This window comes from Eutrigla gurnardus (genome assembly GCF_963514095.1).
Source record: "Eutrigla gurnardus genome assembly, chromosome: 20".
Taxonomy (NCBI): domain Eukaryota; kingdom Metazoa; phylum Chordata; class Actinopteri; order Perciformes; family Triglidae; genus Eutrigla; species Eutrigla gurnardus.
The window spans coordinates 12,075,332-12,091,962 of record NC_139931.1 but is presented as its reverse complement, the minus strand read 5'-3'; the positions used below and the strand labels follow the sequence as shown (position 1 = coordinate 12,091,962).

The following is a 16,631-nucleotide window of genomic DNA, read 5'->3' as shown; positions in this document are numbered from 1 at the left end:
GGTTTTTCCCTGCTGGGAAAATAGCCCCTCTATTTTACCAGCAGCACAATGCCACATGTGCACAATGCCACTAGGGGCAGCAGTGGGTGGAGAGAGTCAACTCGCTGCTGAACCACACGGGAACAGGAGCTGAAAGGCACAAGCCATCCTAGTGCCTGATCTAAAATCATGCCTCAATGCGTTGTAAAGCAATACCACTGTTCTAAGTGTGAAAATAGCAGTATTATAGTTACAATGTAGCTGATATAGGCTATATATATAAAATATGGGGTAGAAAAACATACACAAATCTTACATACATGATAAACGTTTGTAGAAATAAAGGGAGCCCACCACTCTAGTAGTCCCAGTGTGTAAGTTATATATCGCTGTCTTCCATCGGTCATTACTTTTAAGTTATTCTTATGATAAACCATAAAAACATTCACTACTGCTTTATGATACTGCAGTTTCATAAAAGACATAGATATGCGAGTATAAGGCTCTAGTTCAAGTAAAACTAGTCTTACAGGGTGTCCAAACTGTGCTCGTCTGCTTTGGTATACCATCATTCAGCTGGGCCAGCCTTCACTACTAACTGTTAGCTCTGTTAGCACCGTTAGCCAGGAGCAGCCAGGTCAGCTGTCCCCATGTTGCGAGCCATTGAAAGGCAATAGAAATACCCCCAATCTCATATACAGCATCTTCTCAGGTCACTTTTGTTCAAAACATGACATAATCTGTTGGCTTTGTATATGACACTTTCTGAATTTCTTAAAAAGAACATGGAGTGGGGGGCTGAACACACCATATCCCCAGTGTTTCCCATTTTTGTTTTTGTGGTTTGACAGTCTTTACAGGGGATTTCCCAACAGGTGACATGTTGTGAATTTACCTTTGAAAATGTAAGCTTTAGGGGTGAGGATAAAATTGGCCACAGAGGTTGTTAGATTTTTCATTCCCAATTCAGGACCACCAGAAGCAACAAACACAGCCTGTCAGAAAATCAGGGGAATCACAGGCCCACACCATCCAATCACTGTGACACGGTTCACAAGGACACTCACATGGACAAAGAAATAAACAAACTGAGGCTCTGTGGAAAGCCATTCACAATCGCACCTGGCCTGGGGAAAAAAAACGCATTAGAATGCCTAACCATCATTTAATTACCACTGTTAGCTAACAATATTCATTATCCCCAGTGTAATCGGGGCAAGAATAATCTTTATCATTTCCATAAACCCCAGAGAATCCCTCAATTTTGGCATCCTCTAATTGGATATGCTTCACACAAAATTGATGGTATTAATGTAGAATTGACAGTCACTATCTCGATCTTTTACGATGCACAGAGTTATCACTCACCATCGGGCTTATTTGCAGGAAGATTATCAGCGCTAAATGTCAGCTCTTTCTTGAGGTATCTGTCATTGTAGTGGAAACTTTTTACAGAAGTAACGCTTCTATCCATCTATTTATCATCTATGTCCATCTACCTACCTACTGACCTACCACCTACCATCCACTCATCATCCATCTACCTACCTCCATCCATCCATCCATCCACCTACCTACCTACCTACCTTCCATCCATCCATCTATCATCTATCTCCATCTACCTACCTACCTACCTACCTACCTACCTACCTACCTACCTACCTACCTACCTACCTACCTACCTACCATCCATCCATACATCCATCTACCTTCCTACCATCCATCCATCCATCCATCCATCTACCTACCTACCTTCCATCCATCCATCCATCCATCATCTATCTCCATCTACCTACCTACCTACCTACCTACCTACCTACCTACCTACCTACCTACCTACCTACCTACCTACCTACCTACCTTCCATCCATCCATCCATCATCTATCTCCATCTACCTACCTACCTACCTACCTACCATCCATCCATCCATCTACCTTCCTACCATCCATCCATCCATCCAACTACCTACCTACCTACCATCCATCCATCCATCTACCTTCCTACCATCCATCCATCCATCCAACTACCTACCTACCTTCCATCCATCCATCCATCATCTATCTCCATCTACCTACCTACCTACCATCCATCCATCCATCCATCATCTATCTCCATCTACCTACCTACCTACCATCCATCCATCCATCCATCATCTATCTCCATCTACCTACCATCCATCCATGCATCTACCTACCTACCATCCATCCATCCATCCATCCACCTACCTACCTACCTACCATCCATCCATCAGCTATCTCTATCTACCTACCATCCACCTACCAATCACTCTGTCACGCTATCTATCTTAGTTGAATGCATTTCAAGAGTATCTCTCTCTCTCTCTCTCTCTCTCTCTCTCTCTCTCTCTCTCTCTCTCTCTCTCTCTCTCTCTCTCTCTCTCTCTCTCTCTCTCTCTCTCTCACACACACACACACACACACACACACACACACACACACACACACACACACACACACACACACACACACGCGCACGCGCACGCGCACGCAGCCAAGCCTGGCTGCGTCAAAGAGTGGCACTTCTTTGACTGGGCTCCTGGCACATAGACGTGCTGCTCCTAGCGTCGGCACCTTGCAAGCACAGCAGTCACCTTCCAACCTCTGCGACTCTCCTCCGCTCTCTCTCGCTCAGCCGCAGTTATTGTGCCGGACGGAGCGACGCCGATTGTCCACTTCGCCCCGATTACATTATCGGAGGAGTTTTTTTTTTTGCACGCTGGCAAATAGGAAGGTTTTCCTTTCGCTACCCGCCGCAAACGACTATATGCTCCACGGAAAACAGGCAGCTGGTCGCTTTAGCGAGCCATAGAGGGCTGCCGTGCGTCCTGGTGATGAGGTTGGTGGCGCACTGCCGACACAGCATTAAAGGAATCCCTCCGTATCTGAAGAAACCGCCCCAGTAAGGGACAAGAACGGGGGAGAGCTGCGGGCACTGCTGTTGGCTGGGACGCTATCATTCCGACTAGGATGCATCTATTCAGTGCCATGTTCCTGCTTGTGATGTTAACTGCGATGCCCTGTGAGGTAAGGACTCCCGGCACCGACGCTGGCACGCTATGAATAAGCATCGTTTAAAAGTTCCCAAAGCAGTGTTGACCGTCTGCATATGAATGCTCAACTGTGGATCATAAAAGTAAGAACCAACGCTTTATTTGAGCTGTGTTGCACAGTCAGTGCGAAGGCTGCATACGTTGCAGCATTTAACAGGAGCATTGTTCTGAAGACATGCAGCCGAGCGTGCTGATGAGAAGCAAGGGGAGCGTAGGTAGAAAGTTCAGGGAAGATATGATCATAAGCAGAGCTGCAGTTGACGGCACTTGACTCACTTGCCGTTTTATTCTGGGAATTCAAGTCTCACGCATTTTCGTAAAACATTGATGCAGTTTGAATGAGTGGAATACGTGGCGGCTACAGTGGAAATTCTTTAAAAAAAGGGGGGAAATAAGACTATGCTAGTATGTTTATTCTGGGGAGTGTGATGCCTTTGCTGGCCCGGAGGTTGTTGTTGTTTACAGACCTCCCTGCCTCCATCACTGACAGGAGGAGAGCTCCAGGGGCTGCTCCACTATCGCGCTGATTAAGCTGAAAGAACCGAACGATGGACGGTCGACGCTGACAGTTTGAGTGTTGTGTGTGATTTGTGGCCGTGAATACGAGCCATGCGTAATTAGTAGTGTACCAGAGCGGCGCCCACAAACGGGTTGTAGATCGTGGGGATGTGTGGCGTGCTGCATGCACGACACTTGAGGAAAAAGCCGAGAAATGACGAGCTTTGATGTGACAGTTGTAAATCGAAGTGAAGGACGGTAAATCATTTGACCCAGAAAAGCTTTCAGTCAAGGCAGGAGCATTTGAACTTACAAGGGGCTTCATAAACATGCTGCGTTGAACATCACGCCACAGTTGACAAAGTGTAATGATAAAGTAGCGTGTGTCTTATTCAGCGGTGCTACAACGACGGTCTGTATGTTGGATGGCGCCGATTCGCACCTTCAGTTGCATGCGGCGATATATTCAGGACCACGGACAGCGCCATGTCGCGCCTCCGGGTAAAAACAGCAGTCTGAGTCAATTTAGCACCACAGACAGCGCCTCCTCGTACGTTGGCGGTCAGTTGGCAACGGCCACCAGACAGATCACATACACTTAAAATAAAAATGGAAAGGCTAAACAAAATGGAACAGCATACAAGATTGTGACATACAAGATGAAAGTAACAGAGTGGAATATAGTGTGGCCCCTCACCACTTATTTCATCTCTAAACAATGCAGCTACAGCTTATATGCTTTGGGGTTTGGTAGATTTCCCATGCATTTAACTATCTGTGGTTACATCAGTCACTACATAAGATGTGGCCCCGATCAGAGTCATGCTCTAATATGTAGAAACAATAAAGGACATGGAGTATGTTGCAGGCAGCATACATTTGTGTTTTATACGTCATCTCTACAGGGCAATTTCATACTGCAGTCGACCTTTAACAGGAGGATGCAGCATGCTTTTACTCTATGGGATGTACGCTGATGAACATGACAGTACACCTGTGTGGCAGGTTCAAAGTATACCGTGTGCAGCACAGATGGTACGAGATAAAAAACAAAATGATTTCATTCGGAGTGTTGTGAAAAACGTTGCATGAGGTCCCAGGGCTCCTATTTAACAATCACACTGAACACATCCCTGGCTGCACGACCACAAAATGAAACCACGAAGACGTGCTGAAATGCCTCGTTAACATCCTCCTTTGGAATACATTATGTATTAAGTTAACGGCTACATAATGAGAAATTTAACCCAAGCTTAAAACTGGGTTGAAATCAAATTGAATTCACACATTCTGACACATCAAGCAAAATAGTGTGAAATACACAAATCTACACATATCCACAGAGTGTTAAATAAATAAAGAGAAATAAATGTCACTGTTAAACACTCGCGAATGTAACACAGAAAATGTAGCTGATGACTTACTAACATAGCTCAACCCCATCTTCACTGGGTTCATGCTGTAATTGGCCGTGGGGGACAATTTGTTGTAAGTGTTTACATTAAATATTTAACGGTCTGAAAGAAAATATGATGCTACCAGTCTCCCAAGATTGCACGGCAAACATAAAGAATTGATGAGTTCTTGCATATCCACTGCAATGAGGGTAACACTCCCTACCAGCAGAGTTGAGATACATCCATCCACATATTTCCGTTCTGTGCACAGGCCTGTATGAAATATTTACAGGGCTTTAACGAGACAGACGCACTTGTTGGTTCACTGCATGTGTTTGGTAAGTACCCATATGGCCCAGGTGTCCTTAGTGTTACTGATACAGATGGGCACCCGCTTGACCTTGGCACAGATGTCTTACGATGATATGCACAGCAAGACATGCATGACAGGACACATCTGCTTGTGTGTAGGTGTGTGTGGAATTAATGCATTTAATCCTTCCCTACGCCTCACAATCAGTCATTTTGCAAGGTACAAAAATATTGATTCCAAATATACAAAATTATATATATATATATATATATATATATATATATATATATATACAAAAGTATGATTTGGTCAGGAGTTAAAATAATAGAACTTTGGCCTGATTCTAGGTGAAACTCAGGATCTTTACATCCGTCTGGTTAATATTCATAACATTGCTCAGAATGTAAATTGTGCAACAGCAGAAATTCTGAAAAAGAAGATGCTTCATTTTGTGTATGTAGATAAGATTTAATGTGGTGAATTAAAATGATGTGAACTATGATATTGTTGTTTAACGCAAACAGAAAATTCAGTGTGAAATATCACTTTTATGATAAATTAAGTAAAACTTTGAGTATGATTGGTGACAGTCGCCCTGAAACTTGATTGAAAACTAGAATTCTGTAAAAAAAGACTCAATGAAACAGGTCTTATGCTGAAAAGGGTATGTTTGCAAGTGACAAGCATGTTTTGTATTTTCTAAACCAATATTCCTGTCCAACCATCAAAGTGGTTGAAATGCTTGCTGAAGCCTGACTGAGAGGTGAGGCAATATTGTTCAAGGGGACAAAAGATTTATTTGTCTCATTTTCTGTAGCCGCTATAGATTTCTGCTTAAGCTGTCGAGCATGACGCCAGTTTCATGCACTTGGGAGATTCACATTTAGGTTTGGAGGCAACAAAAATGTTGTTGTCCCACTGGAGAAAAGGCGTGCAGTGGAAAACAGTTATTGGTTTAAGATGTCTGGCCTCGGAGACTTCCCACACTAGTATGGTTGAGAGTGATGGAAATGAACACTCGCTTTAGTGTTTTTCCTGTCGAAACACCAAGTGCATTGGGGGAGAAAATCTAATTGCTTGTCATTCTCAAAGAACAAGTCAGAACTCTGTGTAAGCAATTGGCGAGATCTTTTTTAGTAATTTACTTGATCCTTTCTCTCACCAGGGATCACATTAAACAATCCGTTTCTACAGACTGCCATTCAGGATATTGTTAACGTGCGTTTCCTCATTCTTGATCGGTGCGATGATTGCACCAAAAACTCACCCAGCTGGGGTCGATTTATAGCTAACAAGCAGCGAGCACTTTTAAATTGCATTGCTGTTTAGAACTACATTTGGCACAAAGTTTATTTACATTGAGACAATTATACAGTACTTCAGTGCTGTAATACAAGAGTCACTGAATTGGGATGGTTTTAGTCACTCAAATAACACAGAAGCTTTTTTGGTGGCAGTACTGTTAACAAACCAGACATATATAAGGAACAGGAAACATGATGTTAGCTTACCTAATGCTAATGCTATACGGTGTCTCTGCATGTTAAGACAATAAAGGACAGACTTTGGCTCAATTCAGCGTCAGGCAAGACAAACAGCTGGGTTGGATCGTGTCCAATCCAGACAGCTTTAGCAAAACACGTCCACCATGCTGGTCGTGACCCTATGGCCAAAAATCTATTTTTTTCCTGGTATCAGACCAATGAGAGCAAAGCAGCATGATCACAATAACAGCGCTCCCCCGGACATGATCGAGCCACTCTTGTCTCTATGCCAAAAGCCTATTACACAGCAGTCTTATCAAATCATTGAATGTCAAACGTTTAAAAAAAAATATCATCCCTTTGCCACGATTATCAGTGAGCCTAACTGTTAAAAGCCTTCGTAAACATGGAGATAATGTGACGGTGCAGCTGGATGACAGTCAAAGAGGCACAGAGCTACGAGTCCATGTTTCTCAGGAGGACGGACGCCATAGGTAGCATGCTGGAGAGAGCGTGCTCTGCCAAGCAGCAGCATAACCTCCGATGAGAGAATTAAACAAATGAAAAGCTGCGAGAGCGCAGGGGGGTGTAAATCTTCCCGGCGAGCTGTGCAGACACACACTTGACTGTTAAAATCACCTTGCTATGCTTTGAAAGGTCCAGTGCTTGTGTAAATGACTAGCATTGCATGACCACACAAGCGCTCGGAAGGTCAAGCTGCAACACAGAGATACAACTTTAAATCTCATACAAGGACATAATGCGTTTGGTATGCAGCACGGCATTCCTTTTCTCATGTTGTAATGCTAACCTTTCAAGTACACTATAGCTTTAACCTGAGCACCGTTTTTCTAATATGATAAAATGATATAAAATTGAGCGTGTTTTTTTACTCTGTTAAATAAGATAACACACGTAACCTAATTTATGTGTCGTCTGTCAGTCAGTAACAAGCATGCAGAGCATGATGTGGGTGAGTAAGTCTGCAGAGCGGGTTACATTAGCCACTCTGGCCGCATCCGCCTTCATGCAATGCCCATTAATATACAAAGGTGCTGCTTCACAATCAGACACAGATAATGAGGTTGCATTATGTTTTATTCAGGGCTGCTTGAAGAGATTGAACAGTGTATGCCTGTGTCATGACTGATTAAGGCGAGGCTGGAATAAGTGCACGATAATGATACCACATTGTGTGAGTCAGAATCTTACCACTGAAAAGAGATCAGTTTCATAAAAAGGCCCGCTGCTTGAGAAAGGGACAGGAGCACAGAGAGCTATTGAGCCTGTCCGCTGTTCACTCCCTCATCTTAATGTTTGATGTGCTTTCATGTTGCCCGCTGCTTCATCATCAGAGGCCACCATGTGTGTGTGTGTGTGTGGACACAAATAATCAGTACACACAGTGACACCGTGGGGACTCACCCGCCGTCTGAGTACATCAATTTGGTCCTCAATTTTCTATACTTCTATTTATTATCGAGGCAATAATTATTTTGAGGTTGACTAAGTCGGGATAAGTGTGAAACGTGTGATGTTTGTGGTTAGAGCAAAATCCATACGGTATAATTCCTGTGTGTCGGTCCGGTAGACAAAAGAACGGGTTCGGGTGTATTTTAATGGACGAGTTGGTTCGTGTGGCTGTGTGAGTGCTTTGCCGTTTGATGATGCTGTACCTGTTTCTGGGTCAGTTTTCTAAATGCAGTCTGTTCATGACTCACACAGGGGTGATATTAGCGTGTGATGGTGGTGGCAGTGAGCTTTTTTTTTTGCGGTGCGGCCCTGGGTGAAATGGGTGACTGATTTTACTACTGCGGTGCTTTGGATGAGGCACAAAGGCAGGCAGTGGCCTGCGTGGTAATTGGTTAACAGATGGAAGGCCGAGTACAGAACCGTATGAGGTCTGTGGCCTGACTCTGGGACTAACACGGTGTCCCTGTCACAATTGGGCCCCTGAGGCAGAGAGGGGTGTGTCAGCATGGCTACCTTTCCAGCTGGAAAGTCCCTTTGCCTTATGGTTACATATGCAGACCTGACCTTCCTGACACAGACGTAAATTATCATATAACATAACTCCTCACTGATCATCACTCCTACAAACAAATCCCTGCATGGTTCTGATGCTTTGAAGCTATGACATCATACAGTAGACGGGCCTATTGATGCTGAACCCCTGCTGAGTATTTTGCAGAGGTTTCAGAGGACGGGGGACACTCTCGCTTCAACTGGGATTGTCAAAGTCAGAGTGGAAAGCCTGGTATCCTTGATATTAAACCCATGTTTTAAATGACCACTTACTCATTCGGAGCCACAGACGGACCATTAGTTATGCTCCAGGGTGGTGTGGGCTCGAGATGACCTCTGTTGCTGTTTTCTGTCTTGTTGTAAACCCAGCGGCCTGCTGTACTAAAATGACCACTAACGATGGACTGAGCTGGCTGACTCCAGGGCAGCTCATAATCGTCATTATGAAAAGGTCTTTAAGGTCTTTTGGGACCGAGTGCTGAATACAGTTGTTACAGCGTTCTCATTTATGCAGACATGGTTAACCTGGCAGCTAACCAGCAGCCAGCTGTACACTCGGGGACTGATTACTCTTTATACATGCAGGAGGAAAGAAAAGTAGATTTACATGTGTCCTCTGAGTCTGTAGTGTCCGCCTTTTGACCCCAATCTCTCCTCCAGATGACTGACTGATCATTGCTCAAAATATTCTGTGTGCTATTGCATAGAATGTTATTTGTATGCCTGCTGTCAGCAGTGTATGGACGGATCAGCTCGACTGGTGGGATGAATATCATCCCTATATCGCATTCTCTCCCCTACTTTCGCTCGTTCCTTCTGTGTGAGTGTGCTGGAGGGTGCAGGACTCCCAGAGGTTCATGTCACTGACTCTAAGCAAGAGTGACATTTCTCTGACAACACCCAGAACAGACACACACATGCACGCGCACACGCAGCCTCCCTTCCCCACACACGCATTGTCTCGGTCCCCCTTTGCTCTCTAGTTCACAAACATGTCAGCAGTAGGATCCACAACAGACAAATAGCCAAACAACGCATTGAATCGATGCCAACAAACATGGCTGAGGCGGTTCAGCTTGTCGTAATTATGGTTTGAGTGACAGATGCCAATTAGAGCACAAGCAGGCTTGATCATCTGGTCAGCGCTGGACACGCTGCCACCAGTAATAAGGGACACGACACACGTTACCGTAGTTACTGCCACCCTCAGACTCACCCTATGATTTTTTTTTGCATCCATCTGCTCTTTTTTTACATTGCAGAATTCAACTCCTGACCAGTTTTCTGTACGACCTTGCTTTCCCCTGCTCGATGAATCTTTTATGAGACTGGCAATGTGGGTTTCTGTGTAGAAGATTGGAATATAAATATGACTGTTGCGCCTAGAGCTCCTCTTCCCGCTATGATACAAAAGCTTTCATAAAGACTGAGCAGATTGGGCAAGCTGCTACTTGAACGGTGCTCTTCACATCCCTTAATTTTTTTTATCAGAGACAGACGCACATATCAGAGAGTGTCATGCATTCTCAGACCCCGAGTCACATCCTGCCTCCACCTGCACCATCACATGGCTGGACAACATACTCCCGGGAAATCTTGTTTCCTTAAAATGGAGCAGTGTTTAGGATTTAGTGGCATCTAGTGGTGAGGTTGCAGATTGCAACCAAACAGATACTTCTCAGCTCACCCCTCCCTGTCCAAGTGTGTCGGAGAAGGTAAAGTAAAGACATGAAAAGGTTCTCACTAGAGCTATAATGTTTGGTGCGTCTATACTGGGACACTGCTGAAACATGGCAAACTCAAAATCGTACAAATTGTTCCTTAAAAAAAATTACGATTATTTCAGCCTGCATAGTTTTCTCCCCTAACACCCCTGTTAATAATTTCTCACATTCATGCCAAGGAGAGCTGCAGCAGCATTCAGCTTTGCATGAGAAGTGAGAACAAAGTAAGAGTAAAATGTGATTGTACGAGACCTATTTCTCTCCTCATACCTCTTTGTTTTTTTTATCTGTATTCTCTACTTTGTCTCCCTCTCCGCCTGTTTCACATGATCCTCGCTACATTTATCCCAGAGAGTTCTCTCCTCGCCGCCACGCGCGAGTGTGACAGCATTGCCTCCCATGTTGAACCCTAACTCAATTGCAGGGTTTCATTTTGGGGGAATGAAGGATGAGAGCGCTGCGCCGAGGCAGAAGCGGGGTGGCAAGAGGAACCATTTAATCGATGTGTTTTCCGCGTGGCACTGTCACAGCCACTCACTAGGGCCATTGATGAGGGAGGCTCACTCTGACTGCGCCAAGGCTTAAAGGCTCCAGTCAGGGAGGCGTGGGATCCCGGCAGCCACCAGACACTGCTGCATATCAAGCAGGCTGGCAGAGCTGCTCTCTGCAGCCCCATGGTGAGCAAGGTAGAGAGGTCCTTTGATAGAGACACTACATATAGGAGAGAGGAGATAACAAGTTGGGAGGAACACCAGTTTACATTACATTATTCTGCCCGATTCTCTAAACCCGTGGGATTTCTGTCTTCGAAACGCATGGCAGTTATAATACGGGATGTGAAGGCCACATGTGGAAGTAGGAGTCGCTACTCGTCAATTACAGAGAGCTCAGTATCCATCACATTAAGGAAAAAGTCAAATGGAGTGATGGGGCGTGGCGTGGATGACATTTAGCAAAAGACATTTGATCTAGCTTTGATGGATTACACAAAAAAATGATGTAACACGCTGACTTTCGCATAAATCAGAAGGCTTGGATTAAGATAAGCATATCAGTCAAAAGGGCATTTTCTTGAGAGTGAGTGTTTATCCAGAAGCACCGTGATTCTTCATTATGCCCGTTGATTTATTCTTTTATGGCCTTGAACTTGCCTGCAACATGTTTCACCTGCTTATTTCAACAATCCTTCAGACAGTATTCAGTACAGCTAGGAAACGTGTTGTACAGTGTGCACACATATACACACACACACACACACACACACACACAGTGCAGACAGATGCTGTGAACTGAAGATGCTGTGGGGATCAGGGTTGGTGGGCAGTATCAGAGTACAAAGTGAGAGGATGTGGACTGGGTTTGAATGAGTGCCCAGTGGAGTAGCTGAGCAGGCCAGTATGGATGGAAAGTGAGTGAGACAACAAAGACAGACAGACAGGGAGGGAGAGAGAGGGAGAGAGACAGACAGAGAGAGAGAGAGGAGAAAAGACAGATTGGAGTTGTTGGAAATGAAAGCTGGAGATTGCAGGCAGGGATAGAGGGAGACATATACAGAGAATGCCTTCCGACTGTCTGCCGAATGTGCCTGCAGGGTTATTATCTCTCCCATCCTAACCGAAAGGAGAAAAATAATTAGAGGCCTATCGCTCCGTCACCATGATTTTATTCCCCTCACTGGCACCGGCACTCCTTGCACATTGTCTTTAATTAGCTCCACATCGCTTAATCAATACTGCCGTGACCGTGACAAAACAACGGCATGTGCATCCTGTCGCTCGGGCAAGACACACAGGAAGCAGAAGGAAGAAAAGACGAAGTGTTGACAGACGAGATGAGAGACGAAAATGATGTGGAGTGGCATTTGTGTGGGAGGTGGGGGGGGGGGGGGGGGGGGGGGGGGCGGGGAAGAAACATCACGCTCTGATAAAAAAAAGAAAAGATAAAAAAAGAAAAAAGCTGCTTTCATGATGATTAGAGTCGGCTCCTGTGTTATCTACCATTGAGTTTGTGTGCATCCACATTTGTAGTGAGATACACATACGTGTGATATGTGTAAATGTCTTGCTGCATCACAAGGGGGAGAAAAAGCAAGCAAGTTAAAGTGTCGGTTCAAGCTGTATCTCTGGCAACAGTGAAAGGCCGATCATGTTATGCTATGGAATCTAATGCAGCGATCCTTGTTATATTTTTGAGCGGCAGAACTGAGTGCTTCAGCCACACTAATGGTGATGTGATGAATAGGTATTCAGGAGAGGTCCCTCTCTTTAAGCCTTAGTGCCTCAGGCTACCGGCCCTCTCAGGCCCAGCTCTCATCTCTCACTCCTCTCAGTTAAAGTAACAGCATGCACTGAGCTGGTGCAGAGATCTTCAGGACTATGTCTCACACACTTTTTTCTACTTGGTTTGTTCCGTGTTGAAACAGCCCTGAACAACACTATTACACGAAAAGCACAACAATTCCTTATTTTCATCTTAAACAGTAAAGAATATACTTATTAATCCTATATTCTATCATATTATGGACTTATAAGAGTGAAATTAACGCCGACTCACAGTCATTGTGCAGGAGGGGCCCTTGCATAGGTGTCATTAAAATTTAGTGATTCAATCTGCGGGTGGCAGATACGTCCCACAGAATGTGTCTCCCTCTCAAGCTCATTATAAAAGGGTATTTCTGTCACTCTAATCTCCTATGCTTCCAGGTTGGATCTTATTTCAAATTCAGTCTTGTCCGTTTTTACCAGAGGCAATCAGGCAATAGTCAACAATGATGTGTCCCAGGAGGAATTAGCAGGGGGATCGCAAACTGCCATGTTTTAAAGACACAAAATGAAAATATTTATGTTAACGGTTAGTAAAGGAAGCGCCTCCTTAAGGAGAAAATCATCTCCCATTCCCTCTCCTTGCGCCGCATGGAATATTAATGCAAGTGTTGGCCTTCTGATATCGTATCTCCCAGGCTGCACAAATATCATCATTAAACACCATAGATGTGCACCCTGCTCGGGGTGAAGCGCGAGCTACAAAACATCCTGCATTTGCTGTAATCCTGCAGACAAAAGACACAGACGTACCGTTTATAGAAATGCATGCAACAACCGTATAACTCGCACATAAACCCGTCTCAAGCACACACATGCCGCGACGTAATTCAGGGTTTGAGAGGAGAGTCGAGACGGTAACGCAGGACATGTCACGACATTCACCGTATGTTTATCGCCTCTGCTAAACATCAGCATCTGTTGCAGAGGGATCCAGCCTGATGATCCGATACAACCCTCTGTGGTGAAGCACCAGACCCTGTGGCCACTCTCCACCATCAGGGCCCACCTCTCCTCCTTCCTCCCACCGACACCTTCCCACTCACAATACCTCTCATCTCACACTCGGCTAACTCCACAGATTATTACCCCGTTATAATATTCTCGTGCGGGCCTCTCGCTTCTGCTCTGTAAACTCATTTACTGGAGTTTGTTGACATTTTCCTGTCCGTGCTGTTTGTTTAATCACTGAGCGGATCAGTAGCTGCTCATTCTGACAATGCAGACTTTGCAGATTACATGGCTGGAATCCTCGCCAGGGTGTTGGGGGAACGTACGAGGAAGACTGTTTATTTATACTAATAACTACTTCCAACCTGTCCACCAGCCACCAACGCTCCAGAAAAGCACATACGCTAATGTGCTCATCTACTAGTTCCTGCTAACCATTCTTGCCCTCCATGTGGCTGTAAATGTAATATTCAGTTAGAGGCTGTTTGGGGATTTCTCTCCACTGCACACTGTGCCTGTGTTGTACTAATAACGTGTCCCTAATTAAATGTTACAGCTTCATGGAGCATTAATGACCTGAAGACAGAGGATAGAAATGGAGGCTTCGGTGTGAGCTTTGACAAAAAGGAGCTGGACACAAGACTGCAGGCTGGTTTCTGTCCCTTTATTGTCCATATAGACTTATAGCTGATGGGTTCTGCTCATTGTTTGCGGAGAGCATTAAGATTGTCTTACACAATTGGCTGCTGCAAACTCTCACTCAACCAGAATGTAATTGGCAGGATATCACCATTCCTCTCTGGTCCTGTTAGTTTCACTGTTGCAGACGTGGCAGAAAACAGGCAAGATGTAAATTCATCACCTCGGGGAGCTTCAAATGCATCACCCATCTTTTTTCTCTCTTTATCCTTTTCTCTCACCGCTGCTCTGTCTGTCCGCCTCTCTTAAACATCGCAGCCTCTCCTATTACCCCTTTGTCTATCTGAAGTGTTATTCCTTGGCTTATTTTCCTCCATTGTAACCTAACACAGAAGTCAGCTCATCGCGGCGATACCTTCACTCAGGGTGACATTTGTAAACAATGACTCGGAGACAGAGACCAAATGAGAAAACGCAGACACATCGTGCGCGCTGGTTGTCTCTTTAGTCATCTAACAAGGCACTGGGTGCATGGCATCTAAGATCAGCCCTCCTGCAGGTATAACAACACATCATTAATGAAACAAAGCACTTTGCCAGCATACAGTAATAAGACAACAGAATCGCTCCAGCAGTACAGAAACAGATTAAAAATGCTCTCAACAGTAACAGGTGGAATACAGATTTGTAAATATCAGCATGTCAAAATAGAATTGTTTTAGTAGCTAGCTATTTGAAGAATAGCAAATGAGGTTTCTAAGCACTCAGGAGAAGTCCAGTTAACTTCTTGATGAAAAAAGTTAAATTATTCTGGGTGATAGTGAAGACCAGCACCACGAGTTCAGTGAAGGGCATTTTGAAGACGCAAATGGCCATGGGGGGGGGGCAGGCTCAATTAGTAGGCTTTCTTTGAGCCGACGCTACCTTTCTGCCGGGCTCCCAATTTGCTGTCAGTAATTACACCACTTAGAGGAATATCATTCCCCACGCAACAGAGAGAATGTTTGATTAGCTGGGCGGGAGGAAAGGTCAGGATGCCCCATGTTGGATCCAGAAAAGGCTGGGATTTGTGGGACATTGGTAATCAGGTCATGTAGCAAGGAAATGATCATAGTAATGTGTGTGTGTGTGTGTGATTATCTGTATGCATGTGCTTTTGTGCCACTGCCTCCGTATGTGTGGGCAATTCAACCGGGCACATTTAGCAGAGGAAGTCGTATTCAGCTGGTCGTGGAGTAGGTGCCGAGCAGCGGATGGAGTCGTGCTGGGCTGCAGAATGCATGGCAGATGATTGCCGCGTGCCGTTCTTGCCCATTGCTTTGATCACCCTGCACGTCCCTGATTGAGCCATCCGATATTCAATCATATACTGTTCACTCATCATAAACACGCACCCTACAAATGATAACGCATAAGCTCCCACGGACTGTCGAGATTGTAATCAAGGGAGCAATCGGGAGCAATCAATCCTTCTATGAATAATATTTGAATGCATGTTCCAGCGATGCTGTATAATAATGAAGCTTCTTGGAAGTACACTGAACTAGGACTTCTCCGATGCCATGTTTGCTTAGACCAAAAAACATGAAAATGCTAATATTTTTGCACTGTATCTGTCCCTATGCTAATAAGAAAAGCCCCTGCTGTCCATAAAATAGTACATTATTGTTAGACAATTTTACAAGGTTTATATATTTGCTTTAAAAATCTTAATAATAATAAAAAAAGACTAAGAATAACTGTACTAGATCAAACAATGTACTGTCTATTTACTTCACTGATACTTATAGAGCATTTAGAATCAAATAGAGAACAGTGGAGGTTAAGAGGCCTGGTATTAGTCTTGGTTTCAGACAGTGCTGCATCCTTGTCTTCATGGACTGATTAGATGGGCTCTACGGGCTTTACTCTAAAGACAATGGATGGACTCACCATTGTATTTTGTTGGTGTGTCACAGTCAATACAGCCAGGCAGACACTTACTATATTGATTTTCTTTCTCACATTACCGCAGTTAAGCACTATTAGGCCCCTGTTGTGTTCCTTACTTTTGTTTCATACAGTAGTGACCCCTGATGCTGTGTATTACGTGCATGTCACAGCTCAACCGGGTCCTTCACAAAACGCCGTGGCAACCACCATTAGAGGGTATCGTAGACATTTCACGGCTCAGTGGAGAGAAAGCGTGGCTCAAGCAAGTGGACACAAATATGGAGAGGCATTGGCACA

At 44.6% G+C, this 16,631-nt stretch overlaps 1 protein-coding gene across 1 annotated transcript in view; it reads left to right on the top strand.

Annotated features, from left to right (window-relative positions):
• Nucleotides 1–2,627: 2,627 nt before the first annotated feature.
• The window catches only part of olfm2a (olfactomedin 2a), a 39,186-nt gene continuing 25,182 nt past the window's right edge, over nt 2,628–16,631 (top strand). Inside the window, exon 1 of the mRNA XM_084038101.1 lies at nt 2,628–3,024. Coding sequence (XP_083894227.1) covers nt 2,968–3,024 — 57 coding nt within the window. The 5' untranslated portion in view covers nt 2,628–2,967. The remainder of the gene's footprint in view (nt 3,025–16,631) is intronic.